The sequence below is a fragment of the Archocentrus centrarchus genome, chromosome 3 (assembly GCF_007364275.1).
Source record: "Archocentrus centrarchus isolate MPI-CPG fArcCen1 chromosome 3, fArcCen1, whole genome shotgun sequence".
NCBI classification, from domain to species: Eukaryota; Metazoa; Chordata; class Actinopteri; order Cichliformes; family Cichlidae; genus Archocentrus; species Archocentrus centrarchus.
The window spans coordinates 2,955,709-2,972,790 of record NC_044348.1 but is presented as its reverse complement, the minus strand read 5'-3'; the positions used below and the strand labels follow the sequence as shown (position 1 = coordinate 2,972,790).

Genomic DNA, 17,082 nt, shown 5'->3' with positions numbered 1-17,082 from the left:
TGAGAGAATCCTCTGGCCTCCTGAGCTTTACACAACTACAGCTATTCCAGCCCCACTAACCTACTAACACAGCATCATGGAAAATGTGACATGACGCATTAACATTAATGTGTCCTTAGACAGAGACGACAACCAGAGTTTGTGTTCATTGCTACCTGATGGTCTGTGAACCGTAATGGAGTTTAAACCTAACGGCATATTGGATTAAGGAAGCGGTGAACTGACCACGGAGGAGCTCAGCCTATCATCTGCAGAACTCCTGCGTTATAGTCTACACTTCTGCAAGTATGCAGGGTCAAGTAATATAAATTATGTGAATGCAGTGTGACTATGAGGCTCTGCATGGGAGTGTCCGTGCAGACACTGCGCTACAATGGCACCAACTACACATCCACCCTTCAGGGGAACTCCAGGTGAGGTAGGAAATACTGTAATAAAAACAACTGCTCGACTTTGGTGCTCTCAGCTGTCCATGTGTGCAGCTCTAAAATAGTATAGTAACTTTAAAATGTTCTACACTACAACTTATACTAATACCTCTTGTAACTGTCAAAAGGTTGGCATTTTGGGAAGAGTTTCATTTAAGATGTAACACTTGTGCAACCAGCATTTAAAGTGCTTAATTTGAAGCAGATCCAGAAGCCACATTTAAATAAAAATCACTGTAGTTATAAATCATGTGGGTGTCTACAAACTTTGTTCTTTGTGTCTAACTTAGATGTCAGCATCTTCTGACCTTAAAGCGGCTAAAGGCCAAGTTTGATTGCTCAGCGATGTCTGGCAATCATGAAGCCATCATGCAGGGAAGGGAAATACAATACAGCAGAGTTGTTTCTAAATTAACATTTAAGTCTGAATCAATAGTTTTGTGAAAACATAAAATATCTGATGTGGCCACACTCATCCACATCATGTAATCATTAAAGTGATTTATTCAAAATGAGGCTCCAGCCTGGATGACTGGGCTCAGTTTTAGTTGATGCTGATTTTGTGGGATAAAGCTGTCGGAGTTACTCAAACACATTTATACATGCTTTACTACAACACAGTTCAGCAGCAAACAGAAACACTTCCAGCATACATACCGCAGTAGCTTAGAAAAAAAATTGAGCTAACCGTAACAGTTGCTTAGAGGTGGATTCAACATTTTTTTTAATCTTGTCAGTTTTACACTTTGGACTCACCACTGAAGAGTTAAAGTTACAGTTTTGTTGGAACTTAAACCTAGAATAGATTAAGTCACACTCACTTGGGTGATACCTTGCCAAACACGACTGTTTCTCTTGAAAAGTCACACAATAGACAACAGAAGTTGTCAGCGCCGTCCCAACGAAACAATCTGTAAATATATTATGCACTCAAAATTGGCGGATTTCACAAAGAAGTGGAATCTATTTGCAGTGGGAGTTCATTGCTGGGTCAGCTGTAGAGTTTTTGATTCCTTTGGTGTAAAAACATTCAGAAAATAAAATCATAGCAGTCCAAATGTGGATCAGTGACAGCTATGTAAGCCCCCCCCCCCCCCCCCCCCAAAAAAAAGAAGACAGGCAGCCCTGAAGAACAGATCAACGTAGGAGAAGATGAAAAGATCAGCAGTAAGATCAGCTTTTTTTCCTCCCACCGGCTTTCGATCATTTCAACCTCTCATTGAGTTACAGTATACTGTACAGAGGAGGGTCCGTGGAGCAGTGTTACAGAGAGATGGAAGTGGAGTCAGAAGATAGAGACAGATGTACATGAGAAACAGAGACAGATACTAAGAGAGTTCAACAGATGGGTAGACAGATTGAGAATGAAATGCAGCGACAGAGAATATGTCATGCACAGAGTTAAAACAAGAACCCTCTGCACTCCTCATTGGCGTTGCCTACGGCAAGTCTTCTAGGGAAACTCCAGCAACCCAGACAGCCCTTTAAGGACATGGAAGCATTTTATCTCCAGCTTTCCTTCATGCATTGATTCCCCTCTCGCCAAAAAAAAAAAATCATTTATAATAACACATGTATGCTTTTGTGAGGTACAGTATTTTGAGGCTGTGAACTCCAGGAGGATTATAACTGTTGGGGCAGAGGGTAATGGGGATAACAATTAAATGAACAAATAAATCTGAAAGGACAATGAAATGCTACAGATCAGAAAATTCTTGACTCTTAATCTTAACTGTGAGATTCCAACACTTCTGGCTCCTGTTGACATTCACATTTAAGCTGTTTTCAGAGGGAAGATTCCCTCCACCTCCTTCCAGCACTTAGACTTTAAGAGCATCTTCAACCTTTGACTGATTCAACTTCAGCCCGAGCATTCATTTTATTTCTCTCACACAAAATACACTCAGAGCCAATAATGAGCTTCTGACACTGCAAACGCTGCGTCAGAACAGGAGATTTTGTAAAGTAATATGCTGTTCTTGAAAGCTGAATACTGTGCAGGCAGATGCCTTCCCCATAAGAAACCATTAACAGTAATCGGTTGTTTGAGGTGTAATACAATGTTTCATTGAGGTAGGTCAGGACATACATGTCGAGACTCAGTTTGATATGAGTAAGTAAATAAAAATTTCTAATATTTTAACACATTTTACTGTAATAAACTGTTTTTTGATATATTAAAGTAGGAAAAACTGACATCTGATCGTATTATACTGCAAAAATACAGTGCTGTAGTATTTTTGCTGTGTATTACAGTAGGTTCGCAGTAAAACTGTTGCAGTATCTTACTGTGATTTAACTGGAACATATATTACAGGATAATACATTTTCTCTAAATTCAGCTTTTCCCCTCCAATTTGTTTTGGAAACTGGATTACATTTGCAGCAAACTTTATGATCTCACCATATTTGGAGAGCAAGCTGTAGCATTATAGGTAGCTTTGCTTTTCAAACCCTGTGCCTCTTTGCCTTCTGTGATTGACACATACTGTGACACTGAGAGAAGAATGATTTGCAGACAATTACATTTGCGGCAGCCTGAGGCAGCAGCTACAGGGCTACAGGAAGGGGCCTCATTACTGGGATGATGCCTGCTTCCATAATGTGCACGTTGTATGCCAAGTTGCAACGGCTAAATGTTATGTTTGGGCATAAAATTTTAAATATTGTATTCTTGGAGAACACCACTGAGAAACTTCACTGCCACGTTAATTATCTGATAGATATTTGATGCTGTTATTAGGGGAGTTAGTTCTTGGTTGATTGCCTTTTTAAAACGTGCTGCATGCTAAAGCCTGCTGATTACCAAACCAATGATTCAAATCTTCAGAGCCAAGAATTAGACACATTTTGCAGTTTTTTTTCCTCTGCTCCAAATTCAAGGGGTTGGAAAACAAGCTAATAATTTAAATGAGATGAGCAGTGCCTTTATTTGCTGTTAACTCACTGAAGCTGAAGATCCAATTTTCAGAATTCAGCTGTGAAAGGAGTAAATTATAAAAATAAAATGTGACTCTTTGATCTGATTGTAAAATCTGGGATATTCCTCCTGACGTAAAGGTACACTGTAAACCCAGATTTTGATTCCACTTAAAAATATTGAGTTCATATTACTTAAAATTGCCTAGAATGTGAACATTACTTGTTAATGCTGAGTAGACTGTACTTTGTGATGATCTATCTTATTGTAATCATGTGTTTGAGTTCAAACAACTTAATATCATTAAGTTTTGCACCTGCTAAAAATCTAGTTTATACCAGTTTTAACAGACTGGATTGATGCGCAGCTGCATGGTGGCATGCTGGTTAGCGGTGCTGCCTCACAGGTAGAATACCATCTAGAAGGTCTGGGTTCAATTCCGGCTTGGCCCAGGCCTCTCGCTGTTTGGAATAGAAGACATTTGGTGTTTTTGTTCACAACGCTCTCTCGTATAGTTTTTTTGTTCCATGGACAAATGTTATTTGTAAATGTTAATGTACCAGCGTTCAGCAGGGCTGAGTTTTATCATGTTTAGTTACCAAATTTAAACAGACACAGTTCAACACTGTAAAAAATATTTGTGTTACTGGGCAGCATCGTGGCATGGTGGTTAGCACTGCTGCCTCACAGCTAGAATAGTTATCTGGTAGTCTGGGTTCAATTCCACCTTAGCCTGGGACTCTTGCTGTGTGGAGTTTGTATGTTCTCCCTGTGTCTGTGTGGGTTTCCTCCCACAATCATGAAGACATGCCGTTACTGGGGTTAGGTTAATTGGTTTCTCTAAATTGCTCACAGGTGTGAATGGTTGTCTGTGTCAGCCCTGCAACAGGCTGGTGACCTGTACAGGGTGTGCCCTGCATCTTACTGCCTTGGCAGCTGGGATAGGCTCCAGCCCCACCCCCCCCCCCCCCCCCCCCCCCCCCCCCCCCCCCCCCCCCCCCGCACCCACACACACACACCATGAAAAGGATGGGGGAATTGATTGATCAAAAGACATTTTATTTTTTCATGAACTATAAAAGTTAAGTTTGGTCAATTAGAACATACAATTTAGTTCAATTGGAAATGGAGTAGTGCTTACTTAACAGGCTGAGTTAAATGAACTGTTTCATTACTTAAAAAATTTAAGGCAATGAGTTACCTTGGTTTTTTTAAGTAGATTCAACTTATCCTGGTTTACAGTGTAGCAAGAGTTAATATAATAATACAAAGGTAATCACTCCAGCTGCCACCTAAGTAAATAAAAGCAAGAGGTTTCCAAATCTAACTTTCTACATTTTACAGTGCATCCTCAACATATAAAAGAAGCTGTTTTCACACATGATCTCAAAGCTGTTCCCTTTCTCACACACAGCACACAACAGAAGAACGGCCACTTTGAGCACGTTCTCACTTCTACAAACACTTTGCTCGGCTTTGGTACCCACTTGGGTATAGCATGCAGGAAGCAGGACACAGAATGACCACACGTGAGCTGCAAATTACCTGCACTATTCTCACATAGGTGCAAATCAGCACAATTAGACATCACACAGACTTTGTACTGGGCAGCTGGCAGATTAAAGACTGTTTAACTCTTTCTCCCTCAGACGTCTATTAGAGTTGCTGTCAAACACCATCTTTATGGGGGAGGACTTAACACACATTCATCTCCTTTGGGTGTTTTCTAGAAAAGTTCAGGACCACAGACTGAAAATGACTATTACGCATTATTTCAGACACTATTAATTCATCATGATACACCTTAACCATCAAACTGATATTCCATACCACTGATAAATGAACTAAAGCTAAAAATAATGATTTGATTAAGCGTAGAATACAACACACTCTATATATAGAAACTGAGCAAAGTCCAGTATTACAGAGACCTAATTATTCATGGTCAATTCACAGCAATGTAGTGAAAAGAAATCATTAAACTCTGACAAGCTATTACTCTTAAAACATTAGCTGGGTTCTAAAACGTTGTTGAATGTTGGGAAATGTAATTAACATGCACTAGCACAGCCATTCAGGTGCAGGTTAGCCGTGCACCAGCACAGAGAGCCTTCCAGTGCGAATGCTTTAGGGTCTTTCTGCATTTAGGACCTGCAAAGAGGACAGAGAGAGTAGAAGTCCTGGTAACACTTTCAGTCGTCCATTTCTATACCAAAAATGTCTCCTTAAAAGAGAAATGTCCTTTACAGTAGAGCACATAATGCAGTGTGTGAGGAACTTCTTCATCTGACGTCCACATGCTCTTAAAGCCATTATGTAGTCACACGGTAGATGATGGATCAAATGCAGAAATTTATATTTTATTTGCTGCAGAAATAAGGGTCAGGCCATCTCTGATAAAAAATGTTATTTGGATTTCAGGAGTTTTGCACAGTTTGCGTTGAACTTGAGAAGATGAAGTTCTTCTTACATTTATAGCTTTTGTCTGCTGTGTAGAAATTTAAGCCTGCTTCATGTGTTTAATGGAGTTCAGGTGGTCCAAGCCATAACCTGTAGTAATATAATAACTTTAATATACATGTAAAGATTTATAATGCAGCACGGTCCCCTTTCCTCTTCCTTCAGAGCTGTGTCGAACAAGTGACTGGATGCTAGAGAGGCGTGTATTGAGACATTTGGCCCATAAAGCATTTTTTTCATTTGATTCAAAATCTTCAGGGAGTTTCTGAGAATGATGTTGTGACCACATAGTGAGGCTATACTCCGGGTAAGAGCAGCACTGGGAGAGAGTCTCCTAAAAGAACATGGAATCGATTTCTAAGGTGGAAACAACAGACCAGTCATCACCAGGGGAGCCCCAGAAACAAATTAAATCATTTTTCAATAGATAAAATGAACATCTGAACTCAAACCGATAGTGTTTCTCTCAATACATTTCTTACTCGTCTGGTCTTGAAACCTTGATTGTTTATCCTTGTGAGTAGCTAACTACCCTTTAGAGCTTCAGGCTGCTTTCTTAAATTAGATTTAAAATTAGATAAATTCTCATGCCCATACATTTTCCCTTCCTAATTAAGATGTGCTATATAACCTATTTCAGTCTGATCAATTTAATATGCACAGTGTGGATTTAATCTCAAGACTTTCACAAAATAAGGGCAATTTTATTACACCGGTGTCTGGTGCTGGTCCAAAATGCGTCATGAAGATAAGAAATATAATCCATAAAACAGCAAACAGGCTCTTCAATCTTCCCCTGCATTACAGGCACATATTAGGAGGCTTTTATGACTGACAGCAACACGTGAGGTCTCGAAGGTTTGAAGGTTTTGTCTGATTTTCTTTCTAAAGAGAAACCACAGCAACATGCTACAAGTATCTGACCTGTGACTGTTGTGCTCTATGACAGCAGGTTGATCACTTCTGTAAAATTAGACCACAGAGACAGAAGGGGAGGACAGGACAGGAGAGGGAGGAAGACAGCGATAAATGGAAAAGGGAGGAGAAGAGTAAACTGTGGGAGGAAGCTAACAAGAATAAAGGACAACAGGAAATAAAGAAGGGAACATAAGATCAGAATCTGAAGAAAAATGGAAGTGGGTGAGGGAATAAAGGGAAGAAAAGGACAAGCATGGAGGGGGAGAGGGGGAAATGGGTGAGCAGAGGACTAAGTAAGAGGTCAAGGGAGGTGGGCAAAAGATGAAGGGAGCAAAAGAAGAAACAAGAAGGACACAGGAAAGGAGAAACAAAGAGAGAAGTTAAGAGTAGAAGACAAAGGAGGAGAAAACAAGACAAGAGAAAGGAAAGGAGTAGGGATGCACGATACCACTATTTTATGTCCGATACGATACCGATATTTACATTTGGATATCTGCCGATACCGATACAAATCCGATCTTTTTTGTATTATTATTTTAAAAAATTGTTTTTAAATGCCCGGATCAATTTTACATAAGTCAACAGTCTCTCACACAACAAAATTGAAATCTTTTAGTTGTCCCACATACAAGACTAAGGACTAGGGGGGCAGAGCTTTTCAGGCAGTAGCGCCAAAGCTCTGGAACTGTTTACCACTCCGTCTCCGTTTAGCTGCCTCTGTGGCATCTTTAAAAAACAGATGAAAACTTTTCTGTTTAACCAGGCTTTCTCTTGACTTATTTTTATTCTTTTTCTTTTAATATGGTAATGTTATGTTTTAACATGGTGTTTTATCTGTTTTTTTTATTTTTTTTGATATTGTGTTTTAATTATTGTACAGCACTTTGTGACTTTTTGTCTGTGTAATGCGCTATATAAATAAACTTTACTTACGTATAACAATCGCTCTATCACCTGAATCCTATTGGTCCTATGTGAGAAGGTGATGCATTGGCTTATGGTAGGTTGCAAATTTCATTAGGGCTGCAACTATTGATTATTTTAACAATCAAGTATTCTATTGATTATTCCATCGATTTCCCGAGTAACTGGATAAGAAATACTTTTTTTCATATTAACAGTTCATCTGCATATTTTACCTTCCGTACTGCAGGTTTTTCCCTGTGTGAAACAAACAGGGTGGATGGAGCAGCTACAAAGTTCTCTTTTCTTCACTTACTGATCAGTTGGTTGATGAAGGACCTCCAGCTGTTTCCCAGTAAAGGTTTAATGGGGGTTACAGAGGGAAAAGCTTCATCTGGACGCTAGAAAAACATTTAGTCCACTCCGTCTGAGCTCACCGCCTCTTTGCGCTTGTGCAGACAGACTGCACTAAAAACAGCTGATTGCTGTTGTTGTGTTATCAGTGTTTATGTTGAAAAACTGGGGGCTGCGTGAGCGTAATCTTGTAATGCTTTATATTCACAAGCATTCTCCTAAATACATTTCTACTGCAGGTCTATATTTAGTCACTAATCAGGATTAAAGTATCAAAAATATTTTGAGGGGAAAGGGGTCCTTCTGGTACCGGATAGTCACCAGTGTTAATAGCGGCACTCGCTAGTAGCATGTCTGGGAGCTGAAGTAGAGAACAGCTGAAATTCTCAGCACAGCGAGCACAACACACAAAGACAGCAGAGAGCGGTGGAGGTGTGGAAAAACATGTCAGTGATGATCGCTCAGTGTCAAAAGGAATCCGTCGCAGCGACGGAGAACTTTGTAGAATCTGAGGAGGGTTTTTTTCTAAGTGGTAATGCAGCTCTAAACTGGTTTGGTCAACCGCAGACCCACAAGAAGAAGACGACGGCAGAGAACTGTAATGCAGCTAATGTGATTTGGATTGGATTGGATTGCATTTTTTGTTTCTTTCTGATATTAGATCCAGTAATTTAGGCCAGAATCGGACCGATAGCGCTACTGAATATCGGATCGGCGCATCCCTAGAAAGGAGGAAGGAGGTAGGAAGGTGCAGAGCAGAAAAGGGAAGGACAATTGGAGTAAATGATGGGGAGAGAGAAAAAGGAGAGGAAGAAAGGAATAGGGAGGAAGGGAGGAGAGGAGGGTAGAGAGGAATTAGCTGTCCCTTTCTATGGCCCTCTTGGGATCCTCAATCTCTGTAGTGTCCAATTTAAACACAACACTTTAGAGCTGGAGTGTGTCTGTGTGTGTGTGTGTGTATGTGTGTGTGTGTGTGAGTGAGAGAGAGCGAGAGGGGAAAAGGAAGAAAAAAAAAACCTAATGACCATCCTGCTGATTGTCACTCCTGAAAGTCAATAAAACAATGCGATGCTTGAGACGGCTTTTAATTGGCAGAGGACAGCTGAACAAACCGGACAGATGAGAGGTGAGAGGTGAGGCGGCGTCCTCGGGTCTTACCTGTCTCACAGCGGCGCCCTGTGAATCCCGAGGGACAGACACACGTGTTGGGAGACACACAGGTCCCTCCGCTCCGGCATCCCTCCTCACAGAAGGCTAGGAAAGAGAAAAAGGAAATTATTCTCTGTGCCCCAGATAGCATAGCCACAGAAAAGCCTTTGAATTCCTGTGGTTTGTGATGTTGTAAAGGTATTGCACGGTACAAAGTGGCCCCCTGACTATCTTTAAAAGACGTGTTAACAGTTCTGGGAGGGAACGCTCACGCTCGTCATTCACATGGGCTTCTAAATGGTGGTTTTATTTGTGGTGTGTGTTCATTTTAAAGAAAAAAAGATCAAAACTGTAACCAGTCCTCAAATTTATATCTGATATAAAAGGCTTCTTTCAAGTGGTCATCTAAAAGACAGCTAATTTATATAGGCGCAAATTATCAGCTTTACGTCATGGGAGGATCACTGCATATAGTGCTGCTTCTAAAAAGACAAAAAAAAAAGTTGCAATTTTTTTTATGAACAATGTATAAAATTATTGTCATTTTTGTAGTTTTACAGCACGTTTACTGTGTAGTTCAGAAACCAGACCGAGTTAATGAATGAAGAAAGTTTAAAGAATCTGAAACACTGAAAATTCCTCGTTACTGTTCAGTGTGTGTGTGTGTGTGTGTGTGTGTGTGTGTGCACGATTACCGACTATAGAATGGCAAAGGGGCAAAATGCGGCAGGGCAAATATTTCTTCTTGTTATGTGGAACTAGCAAACGGGGCCAATTTCACGAGGCATACCTATCCATGTAACAGCAGACACTTCGCAGAGTCTCTCATTCAACCACTCACACACACACAGCAACTGTGCAACCTGCACATCAGGATGAGATCTGTGTCAAGGACAACCTGCAGCACCACCTGAGCTGCTGTTGTTCTGTACTTGAAAGAAATGTGATGAAATCCTGGCGTGGACTGAATTGCTGCCTCACATTTTTTCTGTGCCTGGTTATTCTGGTACAGTAAATGTTCCACAGCACCAAGCTTTGTTGTAACAATGCTTCTTGCCAATAAATCTAATATTGTTGAAAAGCCTGTTTATTTCCGCTTAAATGGAGCCACATTAAGAAAAATGCATTTGTGGGTTGAGCAGCAGAGTTGAGTATGTGGGTTACACCCTTGAAAAACTTGCCAAGGGTTAGGGTTAGGGTTAACCCTTGGTTTGTGGCTTAAATAAGTCCAAAGACATGCAGTTAGTGGGGTTAGGTTAATTGGGTGATTCCAAATTGCCCATAGGTGTGACTGTAAATGTGAATGGTTGTCTGTCTCTCCGTGTTAGCCCTGCGACAGGCTGGCGACCTGTACAGGGTGTATCCTGCCTCTCGCCCTATGACAGCTGGGATAGGCTCGACCCTGAAGAGGATAAGCGGAAGAGAATGGATGTTTATAACTTCACTGTTAAAAGAAGAGCTGTTTTTTTTTTTCCCACCACCCAAGGTCACTGGTCTGCAAACCATGTCAGCAGGGAACTCTTAAAAATATTAAAATAATTGCTCCTCATTTAGCAGTTATTTGAAAATCTTATGAGCACGTGTGCGGAGCACTCTCAGGACCCTTTCCTAGAAGCGGGCTAGCAGTGCAAATGGTTGTGTTTTATTCAGTGAGGGTGCAGGCTGTGATGCACCAGCACAAAGGAGAAGAGGGAGGCTGAGTAGCGCTGGCGGGGAAATATCCTCCACAAAACTGAAGAGCGAGTGCGGGGAGAGAGAGAATCGTCAGTCAATGCTTAAAGTGAGGATTAAACCAAAAAGAGGGCAGACTTAATTGAGCAAGTTCATTAAGTATTTCTAAGCTTAATTAATGACATGATTTAAAAGATGAGCCTTAATGGTAAGAAAAAAAAATCTATTTAAAGTCATATACATCGGGTGTGTGAGTGTAGTATCTGTGTGTAATCTGTGCAGCAGCTTGTCTCCGTTTGGTTTATGAATCCAAAGAAGGATCATTTGTCAGCACAAATGATCAACCCAGTGTTTGGGCTAAATATACAAACAAATGCAGCAGATATAAATAAAAGCAGATTCCAATGCCAGGAGCTATTAGAGCTATTAATCTGGTTCCACTATTTAAGAAGTTTTATCAGGCCCTCATTAGTAGCCTAATCGCCTCTGTACTAATAAACCTCACACTTAAAAATTAATTACACTTATATTGACTCAATCTATCTCCAGCTCTAATTATCATTTCACCATCATCAGCATAACGCCGCCTGCACGTCGAACTAATGACTTCCAAAGATGAGGGGGCTTCACTGGGGGTGGGCGTGCTTGTATGACTGAAGGCACTCGTTTTCTTTCCAGAACACGAGCCTCTGTTTCCAGTTGCCTCTAGTATTTTGTTCCTGTCAAGAAGTTGCAGCATAAATTAAGACAATGCTAAAACTTCCAACTAGAACTGGTGTCTCACACTTACCAGTGATAGTAACGCTGCTGCCTACTTCAAAGTGTGTTAATGAGCAAATGCACGGGATGTAGTAAAACAGTTGAATTAAAGCATGAATAAAGCTGCTGGGTTATTTAAAAAAAAAAAGCCTTTAAGCAGAATCGATAAGACTGAGTACACTGTAATATATTGATATTATAATAAGAATAAGATTAGTGTGGTACTTTGCTGTTTTGACTGAAAAACACTACAAGGCAAAAATTAAAGCAACACCTGTCAATAATTCTTATCTGAAAAAAGCAGTATAATAAAATGAGAAACCTTCGAGGCTGAAAAAATTAAGCCACCATGCAACTGCTAAAAACTGTACTTCATCAAATGACTACTTGAGGCACACAAAGTGAGCCAATTACCATAAAGTACATGTTAGAATGGCCATTTTTACAGCAGAACCATACATGTTTATAGCCTAGTATCAAAAAACTGTTACAGTCTATCTGTAATTATTTCCCTGGTCATGACAACTGCATGGGAAGTGAAGTTTTACACAATTCACCCTTTTAAAGTGTACCGAGGCTTGAAGTTATGTATAATTAAGGGCACGGCAGCTTTGAGTCACAGGTGGGTGCGATTTAGTCTAAAACACAATCTAAAAGACACTCGAAGGAGTTGGCTCTTTGGTTTTCTCTGGAGGTACTGACAGATCTTGTGGTGGTGGTACTCTGGAGGCGCTCTTTGAGATGAGAAACAGGTTGTTTACAGCTCTTGTTTTTTTCTACAGAGACTATACATATAAAGCATGGCACTGATGGTTTTCCATTTCCGAATAAGATTGGAAAAGAATAACAACGTGTCGGTCTTGTTCAACAAACAGCAGGGGACATCCCATTCCAACGGAAGAGGGGTAGTACTTCACGTATCACATACTGTAGAAGACAAAGAAGAGCAGTAGAATTGTATTGTACCCTGTGCCATCTCCTTAGCTTGCAGTTGCGGAAAGTGATTCCCGTTTCCTCCCTTCTGACACCAAAACCTGATATTTACTGTCTGAAAGTTCAGATCTCAAACCTCTAAAACTCCAATCTCACCGCTGGCTCACACAAAGTATCTCACCAACACATCTTTCTCTCCTATTTTTTTTTAACCTTGTATAAATTCTCCTTTTTTTTTTTTCCATTTCACCTCTCCAGTTCTTCCCTTAAACGCCTCTCTGCATTGCATTATCAGGACCCACTACAGCGACAAATAGCCTGACCTAGAGCCGCAAAAAGGAAACTGCCCTCCTTTAATTGTAAGTCTCTTGACCTCCAGCTAAACTGTCTCATTGCTTAACTGAGCCTGTTGCTGACTCGTGACTTCTCAAGACATGCTTATACCCACAGATTTGCTATTTGAGTTTCCCATTACAGGCCTAGATTGCTTTCCAGTGGGTGGCAGGAATGAAATCATTCCACTCTGTGCCGTGGCTAACAGCCATATTCACGGTCGTTGGGTGTCTAAGGTTCTATCTCTGAATTAAGAGCAGGAATATCATCGAGAAAGATACTGAATATTCCACAAATTCAACAAGGCGTGAAAGGACAAAAGAGCACAACTCTTGCACTCAAGCATTGTTAGGCTTTTGATGATGAACTTGTTGCTAAGTCAAAATTAAATCCCCCAAATTTGAAAACCAAATTTGACTAATTTTCAGTCATTTTAATTTTAGCCTGATCAATTAATCACAATGCTACATGTAAGAGAAAGGATGAGCTTCTAGTAATGAACCCATCCATGCCTTTAATCTTTAATCTCCTTTTACTTTTACTTGACATTTACTGCAGGGTTCAGTCTAACAGAAAATCACCCAGTATTTAAAATACATATATTTCTGGAACATTTGTAGAAAACGGCCTGCAGGGCCTGCCCTCTTGTGGGCTCACCACCTGCAGGAGGAGCCGTAGGGGCAGGTTACAGTGTGTGTCAGGTGGCAGTTGTTGGGGTTGGAAGCCCTAAGGATCCAAGAGCTGTTCAAACTTAGGACATGGATCGTCACCTCTCTAATGGGGAAGGAGCCTGAGCTAGTGTGCCTGAGGTAGAAATATACTACCTAGTTATAGTCACTGGACCCATAGCCATGGCTTTGGCTCTGGGTCCAGTCTTCTGTAGAGAGGCTGGACTCTGTTCCAATCTGGAGTTGCTCTCAGTGAGAGGTGGCGGGCAGGGTTTTGGGCCTGGTTTTGGGTTTTTTTTGGGAGTGTGGTGGACAGGCCTGGGGCACCCAAATGTACAGTGAGGGTGTGCTGGGAGCATCTGACAGAGGCTCAACATTCAAAGGGAGGCTAGGGACATCCTACATTTACATTGCAAACACAAGGTGGTTGGTGCCTGTCATGGTGGTGAGCCCCAAATCAGATGGTGGACACTGGAGGTGAAGGGAGCCGTAAGGCTGAGGAAGGAGTCCTATTGGGCTTGATTAGCGTTTGGGACTCTAGAGGAAGCTGACAGGTACCGACAGATACCAACAGGCCAAGCAGAGTACTCTCCTCTAATTTCTGACATCAACAAACTATTTTCACCCAGAGAGCTGCTGCTCACTGGATATTTTATCATTTTTAGACTATTCTCTGTAAACCCTGGAGATGCTTATGCAGGAAATCCCAGTAGATCAGCAGTTTCTGAAATCCTCATATCAGCGCGTGTGGCGCCAACAACCACGGCATTCACTCCACAAAATGTTGCGTGAACGTGAGTCACTCGGATTAGCACTACATAAATGCCCGTCCATTTCAACCATGCGCTCATGCTGCCAGAATTGAATTGTTATTGTTTTTTTAAAAGCTGTGACACAATCCATAATACAACAAATCATTCAAAAAGTTAAAACTTTCAGTTGCACAGAATATTGACATCACATACATTCACCACAGCGGATCATCCGCTTCCATCTCAGCCTATCCCTCGCATCCTCCTCTGGCACACCAACCCTCTGCATGTCCTCCTTCACTACATCCATGAATCTTCTCTGTCTTCCTCTTTCCTCCTGTCATAATTTGGTATATCTGAAGCACTGAATACCAAATGGTGTGTCACAGAATTTTGTGACAGCCATTTATAATTATTGGAATACACAACTGTGCAAACTGGTATGAACAAATTGTTAATTTACTGTAATTATGCACTCATTTCTTATACAGAGGCAAAATCTACACACCAAAAAAATGGCTTAAATATCTTCTATCGAAGGAAATGCCAGTCCATCTGCACAGTTCCAGATGTAGGAAAAGTGATAAGATGGTACTAGATAAGCTAAAGAGGTACTCGAAAGCCAAACACTTCCAGGAGAAACATCAAAAGAGCGTTTCATCTGAATTAGAGGCAGCATTGTGTGAAAGCCAGTAGAGGCCAGTTACATGTTGGTGGTGCTTATTACAATACTGGCAACACTGTTCTACAAAAGAAAAAAAAAAAGGAGAAACAACCTGATATGAGTACAGGTGTGCCTTGTAATGTCAGACTGGTGTTTGGTACACAAAAATTTTGAACACCACTGGTCTCCAGCAATCAATCAAGACCCTGAAGGCTTTAAATATAAACCTCGGCCGCAGTCTGAGATCCTTTTTAAATCTTCCATCAGGTGCTGATATCAAGGAGGGAAAGAGATTATGCACAATACAAAGGAACCCTTCTGAAAACAACATCTATTAGATCTGACAGAAGAAAAGCAGGGGTGTCTAGATAATAGATGCTCAACATCTTCTGCTATATTCTCTCTCTTCAACATCCTTATCTCAGAACACGAAAGATGCCTCCTCCCTCTTTCTCCTGCGGCAGTGTGTGTGTGTGTGTGTGTGTGTGTGTGTGTGTGTGTGTGTGTGTGTATACTGTACTATCTATCTAGCCCCCATTTAAATGAATGCACAGCAGCAGGCTTAAATGCCGAGGTAGAAGTCCACTGCCAGCCTGCAAGGAATAGCTGAACAGGCCAAAACCGCAGCTAAGACAGAATTAATGCCAATCCATTTACTCATACAAATGCCTCACTTTACTATGCATCAGAGAAACAGTAGTTCACCCTTGGCTGTACTCTCTGTTGGGCATTTACTGAACATCACAGATAATGACTGCACTTACAAGACAATAAGGACTCGGGCCAGGCAGTCGGCATGGATTAAAGACGCATTAAGGGAGATTTTTACTGCCATAATGTATCTGGAGAGGGTTGAAGGTGTGGTTGATCAATACTGCTGACGTGACACTTAATTCTGCCAGGTGGTTTGGGAGATTTTGCGCTCCTGAATGAGCCTCCTCACATTTCAAACTGCTCAGGGCAGGACGGTGCGAATGACACGGGTGAGTGGCCAGAAGCGAGACCCATTTGGATATTTTAGAAATTAAAAAGCAATTTCAGGAATAATGGGGGACTGACTGTTATTTCATCATAGATGTTGGGATGGTGAAAACATTATATGCAGGGCCTGATTGACTTGTTACCTATCATATCTTTAATTAAACTAAGCGTACTTGTGAACACATGGCTAAAGTGTTTGAGCAAAGACAGTTTGAAAGGTTGCCTGCATAAGCAGATGGCAGCAGAGGACTGAGCCAACAACACAGAGGTGCCATTTGTTTATTCATCAGACAGGTAGGCTAAAAAAAACAAAAAACATGCAAACTCACAAAGTTCTTTTCTTTTTTTTTTGCCACATTTTCTAGATGTAAAACTTCTGCCAGCATTTAAATGCTCCCCTGGGAGTCTTGGTTTCACTTTAAAAGCATTCAGAGCACTGTGTGTTTTTTTCTCCTGGTGTTACACTTCAGGCACAGAAATACAACTCCATTTTTTTTTAAGTACACAGATATCCATTATCACACAAATCCACACGGTGCCACTTTAAAATAAGAGGATCCTTTACTCAAGAGTTTGAATCATCTCTTAGACGCATGTCCAGTAACCCTAATCCAAAGTCACATTTTTATAATGTCCAAAAATAAGAGAGCACCTTAAAATATTTACATTGGCTTTATATGTGTGATGATCTGCTGGGTCGTGTACTCAGATTGAGTAAACATAAAAATGTGATGCTCTTGTAATTGGTTTAAGTGTGGAGGTGACAGATTATAGTATGTCTAACAGGGAAGAGTCAATTAAACTGAAGGAAAAAAGTTACAGGACATGTGATCTGAATGTTAATCCCACAGAGAAGATCATTTGTGAATAGAGCAGAGTGAGACAGTCGGATATAGTGCACCTAGTTTGTCAGGTGGACACAAACGCAGCTCCAGATGGATGTTAGTGGTTTTTTTTTTTTTTGTCTCTGCTGGATTTTTAAACAAGTCAGCATTTACTGACGAACTGCTTCTTTTGAGTGGCTCAAAAATACAACTGATCCAGGTTTAAAGCTGGAAATTTAACATTATTTTACGTGGGTGTATAAATTTATTAGGTACTGGCATAAATTTATGAAACTTGTGTGAGATTTTTTAAGGTGACAACAAAGTCAACACTTAATATGCAGTATTTCTGCAAAGATGTTAGT

The 17,082-nt window shown here is 40.8% G+C and overlaps 1 protein-coding gene across 1 annotated transcript in view; it reads right to left on the bottom strand.

Annotated features, from left to right (window-relative positions):
* LOC115778064 (protein kinase C-binding protein NELL1) overlaps positions 1 to 17,082 on the bottom strand; it is a 281,912-nt gene that overhangs the window by 31,279 nt on the left and 233,551 nt on the right. The window contains exon 15 of the mRNA XM_030726081.1: positions 9,142 to 9,237. Coding sequence (XP_030581941.1) covers positions 9,142 to 9,237 — 96 coding nt within the window. The remainder of the gene's footprint in view (positions 1 to 9,141; positions 9,238 to 17,082) is intronic.